This window comes from Cetorhinus maximus, chromosome 9 (genome assembly GCF_964194155.1).
Source record: "Cetorhinus maximus chromosome 9, sCetMax3.hap1.1, whole genome shotgun sequence".
Lineage (NCBI taxonomy): Eukaryota > Metazoa > Chordata > Chondrichthyes > Lamniformes > Cetorhinidae > Cetorhinus > Cetorhinus maximus.
Window position 1 is genome coordinate 34,601,167 of NC_135887.1, and position 23,496 is coordinate 34,624,662.

The window sequence follows — 23,496 nt, forward strand, 5'->3', positions numbered from 1 at the left end:
GTATTTTATTTATGTTAAAAGCTTCCTAAATTGACTGACCAATGGAAATGCAGCAGGTGGGCACATGTAGGAGGTGGGTTTAGTGTGCAGGGAGACATGATTGTGGCAGTAGTTGATGGTGAGAAGCAGGATTTTTATGCAGTACTTTTGTCTGTTTTAATGAACATTCAAACTGTTATAGTGTAGTTTATGTTGTGCAATAAGCTTACAAAGATTTTAAAATTGTTAAAGATGTCTACAGTATGGGAGGAGGCTACCTGTTCACTGTTGCTCTGACCTTTTATTTATTATGAAGGTGTGTGTTAGACAGGCTCGCATGATCATCTCTGTGTTGAGGAGCTGCTGATAGGGTTGGACTGGCTAATTTTCCTTTTGAGGTGGAGTCAGGTGGTAGGGAAATAGCCTTTATGAGCTGCAGACAGCTTCTTGTTTACTGAAGTCACTTTAAAACCAGGCAGGTTTGGTATAGTTTAGTGACAGTATTACTTCCTCTAATTGGGAGGGGTGTAAGGGAACCGTGTAGATTTTCCTTTCACTGACCAGTTCATATACTTAGAAATGGCATGATATGGGTGTAGGACAAACAGATTGAAAAACTCAGCAGGTCAGGCATCTGTGGAAAGAAACAAAATTATTGTTTCAGGTCGATGGCCTTTTGTCAGGACGGTTTTTCCAGCTTATTATTTGTTCTTATTTCTGATTTCCAGTATCTGCAGTATTTTGCTTTGTGTGACATGGGCGTAGTTTGTTTGATTCCTGCTGTGTAATAACACCTCCAAACTGACTAAATGCATCACCAAAATGCCAAGAGATCAAGTTACAAGAGTAATGACAATTGGGTTCTGAGATGTTAGAGCTACACTGTCACCGTGAGTCATATTGACTTGTGGTCTGGTTTGAATGATCTTGGTATCATTTATAACCTTCACTGAGGTGAAAGCAGTACTTTAGTGATGCTGCGTGGCCAATAAATGGGGCCCTGGCCATCCCTGAATCTGAGGCCTATCCTAGTCCAGATTCAGAAGAAGCTGGTGGTACGTGGGCTGACACCATCTGTTCAATTGAGTCTGGGCTGATGCGTTGCAGCTCCTCTGCTGATTGTAAAGATTTGAAGTGAAATATGTTTGACTCAGTGTCAATCTAGTCTCTAACGGGCAGAGACTTGCATCTGAAAACTGCCCCACAGTTCAGTGTGTGCAAACCATCAGCCTGACTTGGTGTGAGAGACAAGAATGTCAGATTGCATCAGCAGAGGGTACTCATCTGTGCTAGGATTATGTAGTTTGATAATGTGACAATAGGGGGAGCATTATCAGTGGCTGACCTGGGTGTGCTTCATGCTGACAGTGGGTGCAAAAAATGGGAAACTTGTTGTATTTAATCTACATGTGCTGAAGTTTGTTCTTAAAACAAGAGATTCTAACCTTTCCTTTTAATGTTTACCAACATCACTTAGTAAAATGAAAACCTGCTAATGTCATCCTTTCATTAGTGACAGTGCTGTCATAAAGCATTAAAAGGTTGTCTGTTTAAACCTCCCTGCTGAATTTGAACATGTAGCCCAAATGCAGTACTGTGTGAGTGCTGCACTGAGGAAGGTGTCATCTTTTGGCTGAGGAATTAAACAAAGCCCCTTTCTCTCTGTCCAGGTGAATATATAAGTTCCCACAGTATTATTGGAAGAGGAACAGAATGTGTTGATCATTTATCTCATTTGCCCCTCTATTTATTTGCGTAACGTTTGAAATACTTCATTGCAAGTGGACATGAAAGGCAGCATATAAAGTACTCTTTTTCTTCAGAATAAATGAGCTGGAAGTTGCAAACCCAAAATACAACTCCACCTAACTTCCCAAACCCCATGCCTCATATCCTCCTCCCCGTTTCACAACTGTAGTCATATAGTTGAGTTCCCTATGGGGCCAATTTGAAATGCTTGCACACAACTTACTGTGGAGTTTGGAAAACACCAAATTGCTTGGACCCCTTCCTGTTGGCCCTCTTTCCACACCACTTATCCAATTAACAGAAGATCTGCATTTTATCTGGTACTTGAATCCACAAGCCTCTAGAACTTCTAATCTTGAATCCATGAAGGAAAATACACATCTGTGGGAATTAGCTTTTGAGGAGATTAGACTTAACTGTGATGGTTTACACAGTTGAATAGTCTGCCTGCATTCTCACTCTGGGCTTGGGGGCCATCACTGCCCCCGGTACTGATTTTGGCCAAATTGCTCCAAAAAACCGGAGGAAGCTCCAACAGAGGCCAAGAGGAATTGTTCATAATATTTCCTCATTGGCCACCTGCTAGCACAATATGACGCAAATAGTGTTAAGAGTTTCAATGCATAGTAACTGTAGGTAGCCGTGTGTGTTTGTGTGTGTGTGCGTGTGTGTGGGGGTTAAGATCAGGAGCTGTGAAAGAGTCACTTTCAACCTCTTTGATCCATTATAGGAAACTATTGCTGTTCAGATAATGACTGTAAGTCCTCCACAGGATGAGACAACGTTCTGTGCTCGATTGATAATGCCTATCTCATTCCCTAATAATCGATGCAAGGAATTAATCTGGGGAGGGGCTGGGGGAAAAGTGTGCAAAGTTGAACTGGGACGGAGGGTTGGGGGAGGGAAGTGTCTTTGAACCAGTTACAGAATTCAAGAAAAATTGTCACCTCTTTCATTAACAGAGATGAAATGGGTGAAGTAAATTTCAAACCTACACACACAACATGATAACACGATCTTTGTATTAAAAAACCAAACAGATAATTTGGGGGTCTTGATAAAAGCCACATTCTTGACGTTTATGATGGAATGCACTGTACCCTTACCAGTGATTGGGGTGATAGGACCCCATCCATTGATTGACTTGCCTGGCAGAGTAGGGTGGGAGCCTGAGGCAATTTGGAAAGAAGAGCACCACTTGTCTCATTCAGTACATTGTTAGATTATTGGTACCCCAGTAGTGACTGATGCTTGTTGGTCTCATGTATGACTTTGATTTGACTTGAACAGCTGGTCTATTACTATTGCTACATAATAGGCTTGTTAGCAGAATTGAAGCTCCTGGGATAAAAGGATTCAAAATTGGTCCCGAGTTCTGGTAAATGGCTATTTTTCAAACTGGAGGGAGGTATACAGTGGTGTTCCCCAGGTCCAGTATGGGACCACTGCTGTTTTTGATATACAGTAATGACTTGGTGGTCCTGGGCACAAAATTTGCAGATGAGACAAAATGTAGAAGCGTAGTGCACAGTGAGGGAGGATAATGATACACTACGAAAGGACATGGACAGTTTGGTGGGCACGTGCCAGATGAAATTCAACACCAAAATGTTTGAGATGAATATAAACCAAATGTTACATATTAAAAGGGGTTGTGCAAAAACAGACTGAGGGTTAGTGGTGATATTTGTGTGCAAACCTTTGAATGTGGCAGAACAGATGAACAAAGCAGTTAATAAAGTATCTTCAGTATTTTGCTTCTGAGTTGTGAAAGCATGTAGGATCTGGGGCTTTATAAATAGAAGCACAGACGTTAGGGTCGGAGGGTGAGGTTACTGTAAATGGGGAAACAAAGAAGGATAAACATATTCAGTGTGGGGACTTCTGATGAGTGATTTGAATGGAGTTTCAACCAGCGATGGATGAGCGGAAATTTGAGCTGATGGGATGAGAAGTGGTCATGAGGGTAGAATGAATGCAGCCCAGCTCTCTCCGCCTCCCCTCCCCCCGGCCCCCATTGAGAAAGTAAAACTCTCATGTGTAGGATGGGGTGAGATTGGTGCCATTTCACTTTGGCTCTTCTGTGTGTTCAGCGTAGTTTAAGGTCTTTCCACCAATACCATTCGCTGATTGGGATTTCTTTTCAGGTATTAATGAGGTGTAGGGTTACGCCAATTGTCAGTAGATGTGGTGGGTTCAGATCTGTATGAGAACGAGTGACCGATTCTAGCTGAGGTATAAATCTGCAAACAAAACCTGCAACATAGAAAGTTCAGACCAGTTAACTTAGCAACAGCTAGCTTGAAAGCAAAATTTGCTGGGACTGGCAGTCTACTTTATTACTTGTATCATGAGTGGTTTAAAAAATGGAGGCCTTTTGATCTCAGAACTTGTTTCTGTTCATGTATCTCACATAATGTAACCAGTTTGGCCCAGATCTTCTGATCTCTTTGTAGTTGAGGCTGGATATATCCTGGAAGATGTGCTGCGGGCCCTCAGAAGCCCCAATGCATTGACTCTGTGGGAATTGCCCAGGAAGTTTGAATTTCCGATGGGCAATTCCCCTGCTTCCTGGGACACTCCCAAAAGTCTCTTCGTGAGATAGAGTCAACTCTTGAGTTAGAGTTGGAAATTTCGAACAGTGCAGACTTACTTACCTAGGTAGATACCTAGAAAATGTCAGGCAGAAAAATCCTGGTTTAAGTCACGGGTAACTATGCAACTATACCCACCTCCCCACACCCCCTCCCCACAAATCACAGACACTGAACCCCCTGCACCCACCACCTGCCCTATCCACATGCCACCCTACCCTCTCTGCCCCTAGTCTGCACTGATACGTGAGAAACACCTGACCTACCTACCTAACCTCTTTTGCCAGCCCTTGGCCCATAGCCTTGAATGTTAAGATGTGCCAAGTGCTCATCCAGGTACTTTTTAAAGGATGCGAGGCAACCCGCCTCCACCACCCTCCCAGGGAGTGCATTCCAGACCGTCACCACCCTCTGGGTAAAAAAGTTTTTGCTCACATCCCCCCCAAACCTCCTGCCCCTCACCTTGAACTTGCGTCCCCTCGTGACTGACCCTTCAACTAAGGGGAACAGCTGCTCCCTATCCACCCTGTCCATGCTCCTCATAATCTTGTACACCTCAATCAGGTTGCCCCTCAGTCTTCTCTGCTCCAACGAAAACTACCCAAGTCTATCCAACCTCTCTTCATAACTTAAATGTGAATTTTGAAATCTGAAATAAAACAGGAAAAGCTGTAAATAGACAAGATCTTGTCTTGATTTCTGATTAAAATTGCCAATTTTGGACATATTCTTGGAGATTTCATCAAATGGTATCCTGCCCCCAACAGGCCTGCCCATTCAAACGGCCATGTTCCGCATCTCCAATTTATTCATAACTTTACCACATTTTTCTAAAGTGTGAAAAGAAGTTTGATGATTTTTTTTGATGTCCCTATGATTATTTTCCCTGGAATGTCCTGGAGATTAATCTTCAATTGTTGGGGCAAGCCTGGAGATTCGGTAAGCCTAGTTTTGATGAGTGCCCATGTGAAATGTTAACCTATTGATAACTGTCAAGGCTATATTATTGCCTATAAATCAGGTGTCTCTGTCTTGTCTCGCAGCAGATACTGGTAGACTTCTGCGCATTGACATATTTTTGCATCAGAATCCAGTTCTGGCCCTGCTCCTAACCCAGTTGTTACCTTTGTGGGACTTGGGGTGATCGCATTAACCAATACAGCAGGAAAGAGCTAATGGGAAGAATATTCACGGATTATGAAGATAAGCAAAACGGTCACTAGCAGTACCAGCTGCAAAGATTAAAATGGTTCTGTCCCCACTTATTGGACTAATGTCATTTAATTAGGAAAAATAGTACTGTATAATTTCTGGTACATTTATAATGGGGACTGGGGCTAATCAAATTTTCTTGGTTGATGAGAAAGAATATCGTAATCCTACAGGAAATAAATGCTGATCTGCCATTCATTGTTCAACACCAACAAATGATGCTAAGTAATATCACTTAATTAGGAGGCATTGTCAATATAGAAGCTGCTTTACTATGCTTCATTGAAAGGTTTCCAGCTAATCTCCCATATGGATTGAAATGCAAATGCAGGATTTTGGAGAAGGTCATTTTTGGAAGGATTCCCTGAGAAAGCCTTCACTGCAGAATCCTGCCATTGTCTGCTTCATGCAGAGTGAATGGCTGTGACAAATCCAAGCTGAGGTAAACTGTACATCTGAGGTTAGTATAATAAAGCTCATTTATAAATACTGTTCCCTTATAATCTGCTGTCTAATGACATGGGAGCAGTTTGGATTCTAATGATTGAAAAACCATTGGAAAATCTTGGCTGCAGGAAAATCAAATATATACAGGACGGTCTACCAGTAAAAGCATGCACTTGTTTTGTGTGTGTGTGCGCGCGCCTACCGCTTATCAAGGTGAGGGATGACCTGTTAGAAAATTGAACCAGCACCATGGACGTTTCTGATCATGTATGGATCAGATATAAAGCAGGAAAGAGTTGTAACCAGCTTAGTCTCCCTCTTCACCCCATGATGTATATCTAGCCCCATTGTAAATCTACCATGCATCATTTGATAATGTATCTCCAACCTTTGTGTAAAGGTGAGCAGAGCTGCATGCACAGTACTCCCAAATGTGGTCTGACAATGTGCAATTTCCTTATAACTTTCTCTTGGTTTGCATTCTATTATTCTGAGAGTTTCAGTGTGTATTAGTTGTTAATTGCTGCTTTGCACTGGTTGGACAGTTGAGCATGGAATTTTATTGTAATTTTTTTTTCTTAATCTCTTAACTTCATTCTCAGCTATTTCAGCAGCTTTCCCTTAGTATTGGTTCCAGTATCTATGCTGGGGCATCCCATTTAGTACTTTTTCCAACCCCCACCCGGTATATCTTCTCTAACAAGTGTCTGCTGCTTTCTAACTTGCTGCCAATTCCTTATCTAATTTCATTTTTAATGTTGAACTCAATTAATAGCTTTTGTCAAATCCCTTTTTTGAAGTCTGCCAATAATACATCATGGAGTTCAGCAGAGTCCACATCTTCCTTCCTGCAAGATTTGGAGAGGTCATTTTCCTTATTTTACTTCTGATTTTTTGGGGCCATGTCTATTTGGGCTGAGTGAACTTGGTTTTAAATATTTATTTATCCTGTATGCTTACACTTACACTTTTTGAGGGTGTTCCATTTTTTCTGCTCAAAAGTTGAACAACTGCCACCCCCCCCCCCCCCCATCAATTTGTCTGAGTTCCTTCATTTTATTGAAATTGGCCTTTTTTAAAAAAAGTTAGATATGGCGTTTCTGAATCCTGGCTCACGTTGAACTTGATTATTCTCTGATTGCTGTGCCATGACTTCCATTTTCCCTATGCTGTTCAGCAATACCATCACCAAATCAAGAAGAATGCTACATCTCATTGGTCTAGAAACAGTCCTGCACCATATTAACAGCTGGAATGCCAAATCACCTCTTTTCCCAGTTATTAATGGGCTGATTGAAGTTACCCACTCAATAACTTTCCTGCCCTCGCATCCCCTTCCTGTCTGTCAGTAGAGTGGACAATTCTCCTTCTGGTGGATTGCGTGCCATGGTGATAGCTTAGATATTTTTGTATTAGAGATATTTATCCAGAGTAGTAACATGTGTCATTTTTTGACTCTCAGTGAACAAATTTATTTACCTTCCTGACGTATTTGGCTGCACTGCCTCCTTTCTTTTATCTATTCTTAACTTTTCTGAATGCACAGTATTCCCCTGAATGTTGTATTCATTCCTCTCCTTTGGAGTTGAGAATATAAGGAATGGGAGTAGTCCATTCAGCCTCTCAGACCTGCTCTGTCATTCGATTAGATCATTGCTGGTCCCATACCTCACCTCCATCTACCTGCTTTTCATCTGTTGAGCTTTACTTAACAAAAATTTACATATCTCGGGCTTGATAACTCTAATTCGAAGTTTGATGTCTGGTTCTATGCTGGTTTGCTAGATAATTGCACACGGGTGTGCCACACAGAATCTAGTTTAATCCCTAATTTGCAGTCATTGCAGTACCATAACTGACCGCAGTACCCCTCAATTTGGAAAAAGAAATTGCTTCTGCTCACATTGCATTGACTGTCACTGGAGGGTGCATGTGGATTTTGGGTGAGGACGAGATAAGCCCCCAGTTGTGAAAATCCTATTTCTCTTCTCTCTTTCCTTCCCCCGCACCCCCAGCCCCCACAACCTCTTCCATTGCTCATCATCTAGGGTGGCACACCAAGAATGGCTAGTTGGCTGCAATGCCAGAAGGTGACAGCCAACTGCAGTGCAGTAGACTAGGAGAACAAGTGACAAATACAGTGGAAGAATAGATTAAACTCCTTTGTCTGGTATTGTATCTGCGTGCATGTATTGATCAAATGTCTGGATATGGATTGATCACACTGCAACCTTCTTAGTCTGACATATCTCCTCTCTCTCACCTTTTAAAAACAGCCTAGTAATACATTCAGAAATTTGGGTTCAGTGACTGAGTCATTATTGGGTGATCAATGAGGCTGGCCTCTGGGCCACAAGGTCTCAGTGGATTACTGGCAAGAAATGGCACTGAATAACTAAACTGTTTTGAAGTGAAACCTTTGAACAGAAATTGATTGCATCGTAAATAAACGGAACAAAAACCTATAGTTAATAACCTTTTATTTTGTTCATTTGGGTTGTTGGTATTGTTAAATGTTGCTACTAGTCCCTTGACATCCCTTGCAATGCTACTCTGATGTTGTTTGCTGGGAGTTGTTCAAAAGCAGCCAGTTAATATCTCTCCCTTAAGTTGTTTGCTATTGTCAGGGTGCCAGGAGACTGACACTCAGGTGATCCATGATCTATGCCAGCCAGTCTCCCAGTATGCCACTATGGAACCATAGAATATTATCACGCAAAAAGATCTGTTCAACTCATCAAATATGCACTGGCTCTTCTGAAGAGCAATCCAAACAGTTCAACTCTTTGGCTGTCCCCCATGTGTCCTCGAAGTATTTATTCAATTCCCTTATAAAAGCTACTGTTGAATCTGTTCCTATGGGCCAGTTGAAGAGCAATTAGGACAGAGTTCCACATTTTGCAATGTTGAAGAGCAGCCCTGAGGACTTGATGTGTCAGATGTGCACTCCTTCATGTTGATGCTGTACTGTCAACAGCAGGCAAACTGATCTCTTGACCTCATTGGCATTCTGCACAGTGTGAAAACACTCTTGGGGTTCCTCCCTTTCATGAGCACAAAACAAAACTGAGTTGCCCATCAGCATCCATTAAAAGCTTGACCTGTAAAGCCACATCACCAAGCACAGAGGCATCTCTCAGATGGTCGTAGTGGAGTTGACCTCTTTTGCAGGTTTATTGCTCCATAGGACAAGTGGAAAATCCTAACCTGGTGTAGGGTAGCTGAGTTGTGCTAATAATGATAGAGTTGATGTCTAGGCATTTCTTGGGTAGAAATATTAAATTTATTTACAGTATACTCAGCAGCAGCTACACATGTGTTTTCAACTCCAACTCTAACTCTACATTGACTGTGAGGTAGCCTGCACTACCCTCCTATTGGTTACTACAGATCATGTGGCCTTGCCTAACAAGTATTACTCTTTAAAGGTACATCACACACTAAATAAAACCATAATTACTACATACCCCAATGTCTGTTTATTCTCTGGCCCAGATAACTTTCCATCCTGCTCACTCTTTCTGGATATTGTTGGTAAATAGTGATGTGTAGCTACAACAGTAACACCAATTATATACCCATACTCTTTGGGCGACCTATGAAATGAAGGGACACCACCATCCCTGTTGCCCTTTCTCCCTGCCACAAGCAGCCAGCAACAATGGAACAGGTCTTAAAACTGTGATTTTGTGCTGTCTCCTAGTACAGTTTCTTTTGATTGGTCAGAATTCCCAGCACTTTCTTGTTCAAATAAACATAGTCAGGAATGCTCCATCTGTACCTCAGTGAAGGGGAATGGACCTGCACTCGTGATTCCTCATATGGTTAGCTTATAATTTGTCACCGTAGGGCAGTTGCAGTGCATACCACATTGGAACCCTTTCATATCTGCTATGGGTACTGGGTAGTTCTACCTCCTCATGTTGCTTTCATTGGACAGAAAGAGCAGGAGAGGAGATGGCACTGAATTGCAGCCAGCTAATGTCCCACAGCTGGCTATGGAGGTACAGAAACACATTGGCAACAGGGCTGCAGGTGGATAGGCTGTGGGCTCCAAATGACTTCAGGGCTGCATTATGAGGAACACTGTGTTGTAAGATGGGGACTTCTAATTGGCAGCTTTAGTTACTGCATTGAAATAGATGGTGTCTGAAAAGCCATAAACTTAACACATTACCTCTGGGACAAACTGAAGTCATCTCTTAAAAGCTCACTGTGTACCCTCTTGGGGACAGTTTTGGCCAATAACCTCTTATATTCATTTACTTTTCAATGAAAGTTTAATGCACAAAAAGCAATAAGATGAAGAACACACCCAGTGTCATTACCTGACAGGTCAGGAAGTGCTTTGTAATTTAGCTTTCAGATGAAGATTACCGCTACAAAAATGCCCTGAAGTAAAACATTAAAAGGTCGCTTTCAGTAAGAAATGAAACTAAGCATCAGTAATGTAGGAACCTACATCAACAGACCCTGGGCCAGATTAAATTTTGATATTAAAATACATTTACATGCAGTGTATTACCATCTGCATTATTTTACACATGGATATATAGGAGCAAGACCGAAACCGGGATAGATAAGTGGAAAACGATTGCAGGCAGAAATTACATCAGGGATTGAGAAGAGGTAATGCTATCAAAATGGCAGGCTTTGATGTTGTGAGCTTTTATTAGAAATGGGAATTTGAATTCAAAAGGATATAATTTGGTTTTACTGTGTTATGTACGTCAAAGCAGATTTGTATATTTCTGGCTTCCCTATAACATAATATTTCACGGATCAGCGAGTCAGGCTTGGTGCTTTAAGGAATGCTTGATTGTTACTCTTGCTGTCAGCAACTATGTGCTCCACCATCATTTTTTTAATTAGTTTGGTGCCAAATAATTAATTAAATTCCTATTTTCCAACTCTGATTGCACTTCAAAGTACTTTTGGCTGCAAAGTGCTTTGATCCACCCAGTGATTGTGAAAAACGCTATATAAATGCAAATCTTTTTGAAAGAAATAATGGTGATTTGCGAATGTGTTAAAGTAGAGATTTTCTAGAAGTCAGCCCACTTCTCCTGGTGTGACCACGTGGAGATTACATTGTCCTAACCTGAAGATGAAGCCCTGAGGTGAACGGGTTAAGTTTTTAGGATTATGAAGGGAATCGCCACAGTTGATTCCGTTCCCTGTGGTGAAGGATTTGATCACCAAAGAATACACATCAGAACTTAAGAGTAAGAAATAAAATCAGGTGAAACCCAGAAGCTGATCGAGTCGCCAGGAAGACCACAGAGCTTACAGGCTTGAAGCAGCTGGATGTGTTGGAGGGAGAAGGGATTGAGGGACGGTGGTGACGAGGGCCCTGGTTAGGCTTGATCTGTGAATGCTGGGCAGGCTTGTTGAACTTGATGGCCGTTTTCTGTTTATCAAAATTCTTGTGCTTTCTCAGTTTAATTTCTTATAAGAGGTAGATAATGAATGGGACAATGTCCAAGAACTTAAATCACCGAATCTTGTCTCTGATCCCGTCTTTCCAAATCTGAGTGTAATCACCCAGAGTTTTCATTACACTGACCGGCCTGACTCCAGGGATATCCCATTCCTGCAGTTCCAAGGGGACTGGGACTAAGCATAAGTGAATTTAGATTCACATATATCCAGTATATATGGTGGAATTCAAGACTGCCAGTTTAGTAGTGATTAATGTTCAAACTCTGGACCATTTATCCTCCAGGCTTTCATCCATTAGAAGCTCCATACCAAGTGGCCAGGCCCTATCCATTTAGGACTCTTTACAGCTGCTGGAGATCGACCTTCATCGTTCCGTCTGGGTTCTCAGAATGAATGGGCCAGGCCAGCTGGTAACTCATTTTCATTTTGTTTATTTTATTGTTCCAAGAGATTGGGCTAGCCAGTCAGCTACCTGAATTATAAACCTATTTAGTATCTGCCTGGAGTGTTGTGAAGTCAGCAGTATAACTTGGATCTGCTGGTATTGTGTTGCTTTAATCTCTAACCAATCTATAGCCAGTGTCTATAAGATTACTGCACCCAGCTTTCTAGATGCAGCTTGAAATGGTGGTATTTTTTTCTTGGTGCAGCGTTTGACTTTGCAGTAGGTAAGTGTACCACACATAGTGTTGTGCTGGACAATTCCCAGACTCTGTTCAGCTAACTTAATCCCTCCGTGGCATTGTTATTGGCTTCAGTGCTTCGGGGCTAAAGGAGGAAAGAATTGGTACTGGATCCTGATCCTGAATCATCCAATGACACCTATTAAATGAGTATGCATGAATGGATATTGAGTGTGTATTGCTTGACTGAACTGGGCTTTGATACCTCCATGACTCTTAGTCATGAAAGATGACTGCTGTGGTAATGTGTGTGGGATAGCCAGTACGCCAGCATGATTCAGCACCTTTTGAAGAGGTGGCAGATACTTGGAAGGAAGGGAGAAGTGGCTCATTACACAAGATGTGTTTTCCACTTCAGTTTTGGGAATGCTAACTGTAAGTCTGATTATGAATTTTGGGGGTACATAGCACTTGTAAGTGATAGTTAATGTCTTTTGATTTCAGAGTCCTTTCGTCTGTATGTCCCAGAGAATGCAAGATGTGACTGGCGATGGTGGTGTATTAAAAGAACTTCTTAGGCCTGGATCAGGCAGTGTTATCCCATCTACTGCTTCAGTTTCTGGTATGGCCAACTATTGGTACCCTGAACAGTTGTGAAATGCCCCAGGCCAGAGGACTTCCAGCATGCAGGGGGTCACTACATGGAAACCTTGGCAAAGCTTGAAACACTAAGTCTTTTAATCCATTTCATTTGTGAATTCCTGATACTGTCTCCAATTCCCAGAGGGAATGCTGAGCTCAGTCAGTCTGAAGGAGTTGGAGGCTGAGGGGTACTTGCACAGAATGAGCTAGTCTCAGTGATGAGAAATGGCCCAGGGAGCCACTAACTAGGGGCAGAAATTCAGAGAAGGTGACCTTTATCACTTTAAGTACAAACATGATGGTTAAACCTTACCCTCACTACAAAGGCCTCCTGTTCTTTCCACTCTGATTTATATTCTTTATTCCTGCTCTGCAATCATCCATGAGGGCTGTAACATGTGAATTTATTATGGAAAGGGGGAATCTTTTTTCCATTTTAGCTGTCCCACCTCCGATCTACCCACATGTTCACCGATTTGAAACAGTAACTGAGCAGTGTGGAGTGACCTGCGCCATAGCTTTCTCCAAAGGGATGCGATCTCTAAATTCATGTTGACCCTATCACACCAGTCTGGGCGGTAATGGAACTGTTGGAAGTAGCATCGCTCTCGTAAAAAAGCAAAAACTCTGGAATCCTGTTGGATGCTGAGATTGTAGATGTCTACAGTGAGGTCAGCTAGATGGGGCATATGGCCTTCGTGAGCCTGTGTTTGTCAGCCTTGAGCTGAGCTAAGTTAGTGCAACACAAGTCTGCAGCTTTGGAGGAGCGGTAACTAAACTCTGGGTGGATTTCTCGAGATATGAATGCGTTCAGTTTGCTGTTGATCAGGGATTCGTCTTTTTTTCTGTAAAGTAAATAGGTCTGCTGGACCTGCTGAGTATTTTCAGCATTTCCTACCTCTTTTTCCAGTTTCTATTATCATTACTGCTTTACTCTTCCATCTTTTTTATGTTTGTTCAGTCGGTAAATGCAGTGAGCTATGCAGGCCAGTAAGCCCTAGTTTCCTTCCCAGTGAGCACTGAACTGCATGATCTCTGTGCCTCTGGGCAAAGGAGGAAACAAGTTTTGCGCTGGATCACTAATGTGTATGTATGGGCAGTGGAGATAGCAGTTGTAATGGCCACTGACATTTGACATGTGATGGAACCATTTGAATCTGCAGGGGCTCATTTCCTGAAGTCTTGTTTGTAGTTGAGTTTTGTTTCTCTGTGTTCCTTTGTTGCAGTTCATTACAGTGCCTATAGTGAATATACAGACAAACCCTTTGACTCCAACGTGCAGAGGGACGTGCCAAGGTTCATGAAACTCGGTCGAGGTGGGTATGGATAGCTCCGGTTGTGGTGTAAAGATGTGTATTGTTGAGCCCACAAGGGGTGAGCTGGGCAGAGCCTTGCTCGCTACAATTCCTTCCTTCCAGTCTCCAGTTCTGGTTTATTATCCTGAGGAGGTCAATTTCACCACCTCTGGCAGACTTGCTGTCCCACCTGTCACTGCACCTCCATTTATGACTTGCCTGAAGGGGTTTCCATGTGGCTATATCTCATCCTTGTGTAGCTCAGTGAGAGAAAGCACAGTCTCCTGTTGCTATCTCAGCTTCCAGAGAGCAGAACCTGCAAGATTTACGCCAGTGAGATGCAAATTGTTCCAATCCCTGCCAGAATGCAGTTTTGGTCAGGTATACAATTCCACCACCGCCCCTCAATGTTTTTAATCCCCATTAAAGAAAGATCCCTTTTAAAACTGTAGGACGCTATGTTACATGGATTAATGAAGGTGATTCTCCTGAAAGTATGATCCATCTCGGCTCATGTGCTTATTCTCTTTAAAAGGGTTAAAACTATAAGTTGATGCATCAGCCTGTGGGGAATCGTGCCTAGAGTTGGTCAGTGGCACAAGCTGTTAGAATATTCTTGTAAGTGAACAGTGAGTAGTTATCCTGCTGAGGATTGTGGCCTTGGATGAAATGTTAGTGACTAACAGAAATTAAAACGCAGAGAGGTGGCAGAATTGTACGCCTAACCTAGACTGCATTCTGGCAGTGTTTGGAATGGTTTATGTCTCACTAGTGTAAAGCCTGCAGGTGGTGTTTGAGTTAAATTGAGAGAACAGTTCCAGGAAGCTGTTGCTACACGTAACCAGTATGGTGAGATTTTATATAGCGCTGATGGATGATCCTTTGTGCTCTTCACGAACACAAAATCAGAGCACCAGCTGGACTCTGCTCTGTAGAGTTCTGAGCAAAGACACTTGCAAGGCTCTTGACCCCTTGACAGAAAGAACTAACTGTAGAATGGCAGAGGGTTCAAGTTCAGAACAGCCATCCTCACAGTGACACGTTACACTGAGCCAGCTACTAGCTGAAGAAATGAATTTCCTCTTCTACTCACCACATCCAACTCCCTTACAAAATGACTGTACCACCCATCCTCTGTTAATAGCTTGTATTGACAAGCCTGGCGTTTTGTGACAGGGAGACCATTTCATGCTGTCAGTCTGTTCGCTCCTGGGAAACAGCAGTGCACCAGTGCCATCTAGAGCCACAATCTGAGAATTTTAACACTTCCTGTTGGTCTTTCATACATTTGAACAATAACTAATGCAGCCATCAATAACAAGTGTTTGTGTGTCTGACACTGCTTTTCTGTTAGGAACATGCATTGGCGATATCTGGGGTGATAAGGCAAGCCAGGCTATCCAGAGCCTAATGATCCTCCAGAAATGAAGGAGAGCTTCTTTTTCCCAAGGAGCAGTAGTGGCCAGACTGGTAAACTAAAACTGTCCAGAGTTGGTCATTGTGTGAAATAAAGTTATGTAATCTCCCCGACTTAGCACCAAGTTGGCAGCTCTCAGAGAAATGTCGCGCTGATACAGCTACACTGCTGTATCTTACCAGGGCATGTTTGATAAAGCTGGATTGAGGTAGCTTTACTTGGTATCATACCCATGCAGTACCTGCCCGGGGAGTTATTGATAGTGCTGTTTGAACCCTTTGACTTGGGAGTGTTTGAATTTTGCATCTGAAATGAATAATGTTCCACTAGGCATCAATGATATCCCCATCTTAATGAACAGAGATTTTTCATACCGGAGGAAGATTGTCAGAACTTGTGCCGCACTTTGACATCCGATCTCCATTCCTGTTCATCGCTTGTCGCTGTGACAGATTAGAAGTGTAGCATTAGTGCTGGGTTGAAAAGGTGATGTGCTAGCACAGCTGGGCTATGAACGAGCCATAAGCACTGCTGACAAAATGGATGAATGGTGCGATCCAGAGAAGGTTCCAGATGTTGCTGAGTCTTCTGGAGAGTGTGGGTGACCCCACTTGTCTGCCATCTGTCTGGGAAATGGTGTTATTGTGAAAATGCCTTGCAGCTTATCTTCTACCCCCTCCTTCTCACTGAAAGGTGTTCTGCCAAGTCCTGGGGTCTTGCTGTTTTTCAGATATCACACTGCCCGGTATGGAACTGGCAATACTGACAATGAGGAAGGGTGAGTTCTCCCGATTTCTTTTCAAGCCACAGTATGCGTATGGGCCAATGGGCTGCCCCCCACGGATCCCAGAAAATGCCACCGTCATGTTTGAATTGGAGATCCTGCATTTTCTGGACACCTTGGAGTCTGATGAATACTTCATACTATCACAGGTAGGTGCCTTGGCTGATTGCAGAATTGGTACCACATCCATTTTACTCTGTAAGGGTCTTGTCAACACAATGTGCACGTTACTATTGGGTCAATGTTATCAGAACTGCTGCCCCCTGGACTGTGAGTGGGAAACAAGAATTAGTAATCTGGCCTATGGAGTCCAAACAATTCTGTTCTATTTGTACTTTCATTTCTTGTTCAGTGGTTTCTTCAGTTTCCAAATTGCCAAGCTAGGAAATTCAAAGAGCTGTTCTTAGCTGCCTCATTGGTGTATGAACCTGAACATCAGAAGACCAGCTCAGTGTTTGTTTTACTAAATGCAGGGCCAGCGGGAAGTTTAAAAAGGCCATTCATCCCATTGAAGCCTATCTGTCTACAATATGATGGCAGTTCACTGTATTTTGAATGATCCTTATGTTTCTGTATCTGCTACCTTGGGTGGTACATAATTCATGAAACCTTCCTTGATGGCTTTGAATTTGCTGTTTACTGATGTCTGCCCATGTCATCCTACTATCATAGAATTTCACAATACAGTAGGAGGCCATTCAGCCCATTACTATTGCATCAACCTTTGAAAGATTTATACACTTATTCCCTTTCCCCATTCCTTTTAATTTTTGATTGTCCTAATTTCTTAACTTGATGGAATATTCTGGGTTTAAAAATAAATTGTTTGATTTACCTCATCTGTATGATTTTAATACTTTATATACTTATGACACCACGTAGTGAGTCATGTCTCTGTACTATTCAAACTCCTCTAATCTTTCCTCCTAGCTCATTTGACCCCATGAAATCAGTCCTGTTCCCCTCTTCTGCAGCCTTTCCAGTATCATCATTGCGATGTTTTTAAAACCTTACACAACGCTTAGTGCATTGTAAAGCCTGAGAATATGTTACTGTACTGTTCTGACTACATACATTAATATATAAGCTGACAGTGTTAGGGTATGGGTTTGGAAACTGGAGTCTCAGAACCCCAGGGGGTTCTTTATTAGATTCCTGTATGTGTAGAATTATTATTTCTGTTACTGAATATTAATGAGCTATGCATTAACAGTATTAGAAAACCATGTTGTACAACGAAAGCACTGTTTTGCCTTGAGTAGCTGATGATATATTTCTCCAGTTAGGAGAGGGAGATTATGGGAGTTCCTCAGTTTCTTCAGCAGGTCTCTCGTACAGAGAAATGTCAAAGAACTGTGATATTGGGATTGAGGTTTTGAGAAATAGGGCTTTGGGGAGTGAGAGCAGATGGAAGCTATTTGTGTTCATCAGTCAGGGAACACTGGCTCATAGTTTAATTAATTTTACAGATTGCATGTGTGTAATTGTCAAGTGAGAGGATTGGGTTGAAATCACTGAAGCACTATAACACTCTTTCTTTAATCTGATTTTAAACACTGAAACCAGTTCAGATGGCAAACAATTTTACTCATTGTGTGAAACGCATCTCTGTGGAATATTTCTGGGAGCATGCTGCAGGAATACAGTGCAATAATGGAGCTCGGGTGGGTGCTCCCAGCACTGTGGTAACGTACTGCACTGAAGGCGTGAAATTGAGAGAGATAATTCAAACTAGGACCTGGAGATTGGTCAATTTGAGTAAACTGACCAGTTTAATTAATGAAGAAAGTTGATGGGGTAAATAGACAATTCTTTCCCTCTGGAAGGGGAATCTAGACCAAGGGGTCAAAATATTAAAATAAGAACTGAGCTAGTTTACAAACAAATCCAGAAAAAGAATGTTGCTGAAGTTGTGAGAATGTGGGACACAGCCCCAGAGGCTTGGGGTACAGAATCAACTAAGATGTTTTAAAGAAAGATGGGTATTTGTAAAGTAAGAGTATTAAAGGATATGGAGATGTGAAATTGGGATTTAAAAAATACAAAAATAAAAGCAAAATACTGCAGATGCTAGAAGCCTGAAATAAAAACAGAAAATGCTGGAAAAACGCAGCAGGTCTGGCAGCATCTGAGGAGAGAGAAATGGAGTTACCATTTCAAGTCCAATATGATCTCTGAAGAAGAGTCCCGTAGACTCAAAACGTTAACTCTGAGCGGGATTTTCCACACCCGCCCGCCGCCAGGATAGTCTCGTCCCGCTGCAAGTCAATGGACATCTGGCTGGGAGGCCGCCTCGACCACAGCGGGTCCCACCCGCGATGGGGCCGTAAAATCCCGGCCACTATTTCTCTCTCCGCGGATGCTGCCAGACCTGCTGAGCTTTTCCAGCATTTTTCATTTTTAATTTAAAAAAAATACAAATTGGCAGAGCAGCTTTGATGTGCCAAACAGCCCCGTCTATCTCCTGTCCAGCCACCACTGATGGAAAGTGGAAATGCAATGAGGTGGTGATGGCTCAATTGTGATGTCCCCTACAGTCATACGACCCTCTGCCATGTCCTGTCACATTCATGCTTGGAGACTGATCACTGTTGCAAAATACAGAAGGGCACCTGGGTAGTCATGAAACCATAGCCCAGCAGGGTGGGGGGGTGGGTAGTGAGTGGTGAGGAGAGAAAACAAAATGAAAGAGACTTTGCAATTTTGCTGGACCAGGTAGCTTTTAGAAATCCTGTTGCCCAGAGAGTGATGGGGCAGACTGACAGAGGAAACAAGAGTACAGCCTACTCCCTACGTTGCTGCATGAGTAGTGATCAAACTGGGCTAAGCTCCTAGACTGTGTGAGGCACCCCCCACCATTTGTTCCCAGCATACCCACCCTCAGCCACAGCGAGCAACGCTTCCTGATTTCTGACTCATCTAGCTCTGTTGTATTGTGTACAGCTCTGCCACTTGACTCAGCCATTGTGTACACAATAACTGCACTGAGGGGAGCCCTCTGTAAAGTATTGTCATGACCTGAGGAGCACTCGCATGGACACACACAATTACATCTACTTAAAGGCAAGTAGTGCTGTAGTTGAGACTCTCTTTACAGCCACAGAAATAAGTTTTTTTTTAAAATAAAGACTGAAAATATATAGGAATCTGATGAATTTGGTCAACCTTTGGCATCCAGGGGTTCAGTGTGAAAACACATCCGGGTGCAATTCTACTCTTTGTGAAAAATAGAGCAGGTATTTGTTCCACAGTGCGTTGGTGAGTGGGGCTGGTGTGTTAGGGCCTGATAGCTCCTGGTGTTTTGACATTTGTTTCTTCATTTTAGAAGGAGCAGATTAATTATCCATTGGAGAAGCTACTGAAAGTGGCAAATACGGAGCGGGAGTTTGGGAACTATTTCTTCCAACAGCAACGGTACGAGGATGCAAAGGACCAATACAAGAAGGTACCAAACGGGCAGGGGTGAATGAAGGAGAGGGGCTGCTTACTGGTACCACGGATCCATTGTGAAACTCTGGGAAGTAATTTCTGGATTCCATGGGATGAAAAAGGAGACTGTAATTATAGTATTGCTCAGCATTGGATAGGTGTCCTTAGGCATCGAATATTTACAGGGGATTCGTCTCAGGGTGTGTTAATACTTCCGGGAGTTGTGGGGGAGCAGAGCGGAGCAGGTGTCAAGGGTTCCTGTGTGTGTGTGTGTGTGTGTGTGTGTGTATTTATGGGAGTGGGGTGGGGTAGAGCATTCTCTTACATCAGTTTTAACAGAGGGTGGGGTTCCCCTCTGTGTGGGTGTTAGTTTTACAGAGGGTGGGGTTCTCTTCTGCTTGTCAGTATTTACTGTGGATGGGCATGTTCTCATCTGTGTGGCTGTTAGCATATTTACAGTGGAGTGTGGCAGGGGAGGTAGGTGGAGTTCTTGTGGGTGCCAGTATTTACAGGAGTTGACAGGGTTGGTGTGTCCCTGAGTTGTGTGGTCTTGGCTGTGCTGCAGTTGACTTCTGGGTTGGGGTAGTGTAAATCGCTCTATGCTGCTGGGCTGGGGGTTACTGTAAATCACCCTATGCTGCTGGGGTTACTGTAAATCACCCTATGCTGCTGGGCTGGGGGTTACTGTAAATCACCCTATGCTGCTGGGCTGGAGGTTACTGTAAATCACCCTATGCTGCTGGGCTGGGGGTTACTGTAAATCACCCTATGCTGCTGGGCTGAGAGTTACTGTAAATCACCCTATGCTGCTGGGCTGAGAGTTACTGTAAATCACCCTATGCTGCTGGGTTGGGGGTGGTGTAAATCACCCTATGCTGCTGGGCTGAGAGTTACTGTAAATCACCCTATGCTGCTGGGTTGGGGGTTACTGTAAATCACCCTATGCTGCTGGGCTGGGGGTTACTGTAAATCACCCTATGCTGCTGGGTTGGGGATTACTGTAAATCACCCTATGCTGTTGGGCTGGGGGTTACTGTAAATCACCCTATGCTGTTGGGCTGGGGGTTACTGTAAATCACCCTATGCTGCTGGGTTGAGGGTGGTGTAAATCACCCTATGTTGCTGGGCTGGGAGTTACTGTAAATCACCCTATGCTGCTGGGTTGGGGATTACTGTAAATCACCCTATGCTGCTGGGCTGAGAGTTACTGTAAATCACCCTATGCTGCTGGGCTGAGAGTTACTGTAAATCACCCTATGCTGCTGGGTTGGGGGTGGTGTAAATCACCCTATGCTGCTGGGTTGGGGGTTACTGTAAATCACCCTATGCTGCTGGGCTGGGGGTTACTGTAAATCACCCTATGCTGCTGGGTTGGGGATTACTGTAAATCACCCTATGCTGTTGGGCTGGGGGTTACTGTAAATCACCCTATGCTGTTGGGCTGGGGGTTACTGTAAATCACCCTATGCTGCTGGGTTGAGGGTGGTGTAAATCACCCTATGTTGCTGGGCTGGGAGTTACTGTAAATCACCCTATGCTGCTGGGTTGGGGATTACTGTAAATCACCCTATGCTGTTGGGCTGGGGGTTACTGTAAATCACCCTATGCTGCTGGGTTGGGGGTGGTGTAAATCACCCTATGCTGCTGGGTTGGGGTTACTGTAAATCACCCTATGTTGCTGGGTTGGGAGTAGGTAGTGTAAATCACCCTATGCTGCTGGGTTGGGAGTAGGTAGTGTAAATCACCCTATGCTGCTGGGTTGGGGGTGGTGTGAATCACCCTATGTTGCTGGGTTGGGGGTAGGTAGTGTAAATCACCCTATGCTGCTGGGCTGGGGGTTACTGTAAATCACCCTATGCTGCTGGGCTGGGGGTTACTGTAAATCACCCTATGCTGCTGGGTTGGGGGTAGGTAGTGTAAATCACCCTATGCTGCTGGGCTGGGGGTTACTGTAAATCACCCTATGGTGCTGGGCTGGGGGTAGGTAGTGTAAATCACCCTATGCTGCTGGGCTGGGGGTTACTGTAAATCACCCTATGGTGCTGGGCTGGGGGTTACTGTAAATCACCCTATGCTGCTGGGCTGGGGGTTACTGTAAATCACCCTATGGTGCTGGGCTGGGGGTTACTGTAAATCACCCTATGGTGCTGGGCTGGGGGTTACTGTAAATCACCCTATGGTGCTGGGCTGGGGGTTACTGTAAATCACCCTATGATGCTGGGTTGGGGGTGGTGTACATTACCCTGTGGTTCTGCTCTGTTAAGTTAAGCTTATCCAAAACTCTGCACATATCATAACTTACACCAAGTTCAGTTTGCTCATCACTATTCTTTGCTCACTGGCCTACATTGGCTCCATGTCTAACGATGACTTGAATTTTCTCCTTCTAGTTTTCAAATGCCTCCATCACCTTGCCCCCACCTCCCCACTATCTGCAACTTCCTCCAGTCTAACAAGTCCTCCTAGAGTCCTTGTATGTCTCCGATTCTGGCCTGGTCTGCATCCCGATTTCCTTCATCCAACCATTAATGGCCATACCTTCAGCTGTCCAGTTCCAAGCACTGAAATGTCCTCACCAAATCTCTCCACACCTCCCCCTTTTAAGATGCTCTTTGAAATCTACATTGGTGACCACCTGCCCTAATATCTCTGAGGCTGAGTGTCAAACTTTATTTGATTATGCTCCTGTCAAGTGCCTTAGGTTGTTTTACTATCTTAAATGTGCTATAAAAATGCAAATTGTTGTTGCTTACCTACGGATGAACATGCAGGATGGAGTATTTGTATTTTAGGAATTCTGATCCTTTTCTTTCATCTGGCAAATTTGAGTTTTCAGTCTCCAACTGCTGGTAGAGATTGGGGTTGGTTGTATGTGGGGTGCGACTGATGGTCATCCCTTCGACGATAAGGAACTTCATATCTTGCTTCAACTATGGGCAAGTGTCACAGTTTTCAGGTTTTTGCATTACGTATTCTCTTGGGTGTAATGTCACTCTGTAAGCAGGTGTCTCATCCTCTGCCCATACTGAGTGTACATTTCTGCTCCGTATCTAAATAAATCTTGGAATTTATCCGTGTGTAAATTGAAGGGGTTCAGCCAATCTAAGGACCTGTCCCATTCTCAAAGTCCTGAAATAATGGTCAGTCAAGCTGCTGCCTTCATTTTCAGGGCCTATCCTTTGTGTGACCTTGGGTCTACCTGTAGACCATGCAAATTGAATAGAACAACCTAAGCAGCAAGTTGTCTTAATGACCACCCTCTCTCACTAATCTCCTCCAGCCCACAACCCTCTTGAGATATCTGTGCTTCTCTAACCCTGGTCCCTTGAGTATTCCCAATTTTAATTGCTCCATCATTGGTGGCCATGCCTTCAGCTGCCTTGGTCCTTGGCTCTGGAACTCCCTTGCTAAATCTTTCTACCGCACTGACTCTTTTTCTTCCATTTCAGACACCTTTAAAAACTTACAGCTCACCAAATGTTTGGTCATTTTCCCTCATGTGGCTGTGTCAAATCTTGCTATATAATGCTCCCGTGAAGTGCTTTGGACATTTTATTACGTATAAATATAAGTTGATGTTAATGGTACAACGTAGGGTATCTTTGCCAATAGTATAGAATGTTAGCCATTGTATGGACTGATCCCCACTTAGCCAGTTACCACCTCAGATGTCCATTGTATGGCCTGAAACAGCTTTGCACCTTGAGGAAGATCTAATACGTAACTGGTTAAGTGCTTTTCTGTTAAATAAAACAGAACACTGTCTGTAGCCTTGGGAGATAATCCCTTGTATATTAATTCAAGCGGCAGAAGTGAAACAATTAAATGTAGATAAAAAATCAATTTCTGTCACAACAAGTTCTTTATCATTCTTAGAGTGCTG

At 43.3% G+C, this 23,496-nt stretch overlaps 1 protein-coding gene across 1 annotated transcript in view; it reads left to right on the plus strand.

Annotated features, from left to right (window-relative positions):
- fkbp6 (FKBP prolyl isomerase 6) overlaps nucleotides 1-23,496 on the plus strand; it is a 74,224-nt gene that overhangs the window by 30,703 nt on the left and 20,025 nt on the right. Inside the window, exons 2-5 of the mRNA XM_078547837.1 lie at nucleotides 11,707-11,833; nucleotides 12,551-12,668; nucleotides 16,131-16,333; nucleotides 19,510-19,629. Of these exons, the coding sequence (XP_078403963.1) occupies nucleotides 11,813-11,833; nucleotides 12,551-12,668; nucleotides 16,131-16,333; nucleotides 19,510-19,629 (462 nt within the window). The 5' untranslated portion in view covers nucleotides 11,707-11,812. The remainder of the gene's footprint in view (nucleotides 1-11,706; nucleotides 11,834-12,550; nucleotides 12,669-16,130; nucleotides 16,334-19,509; nucleotides 19,630-23,496) is intronic.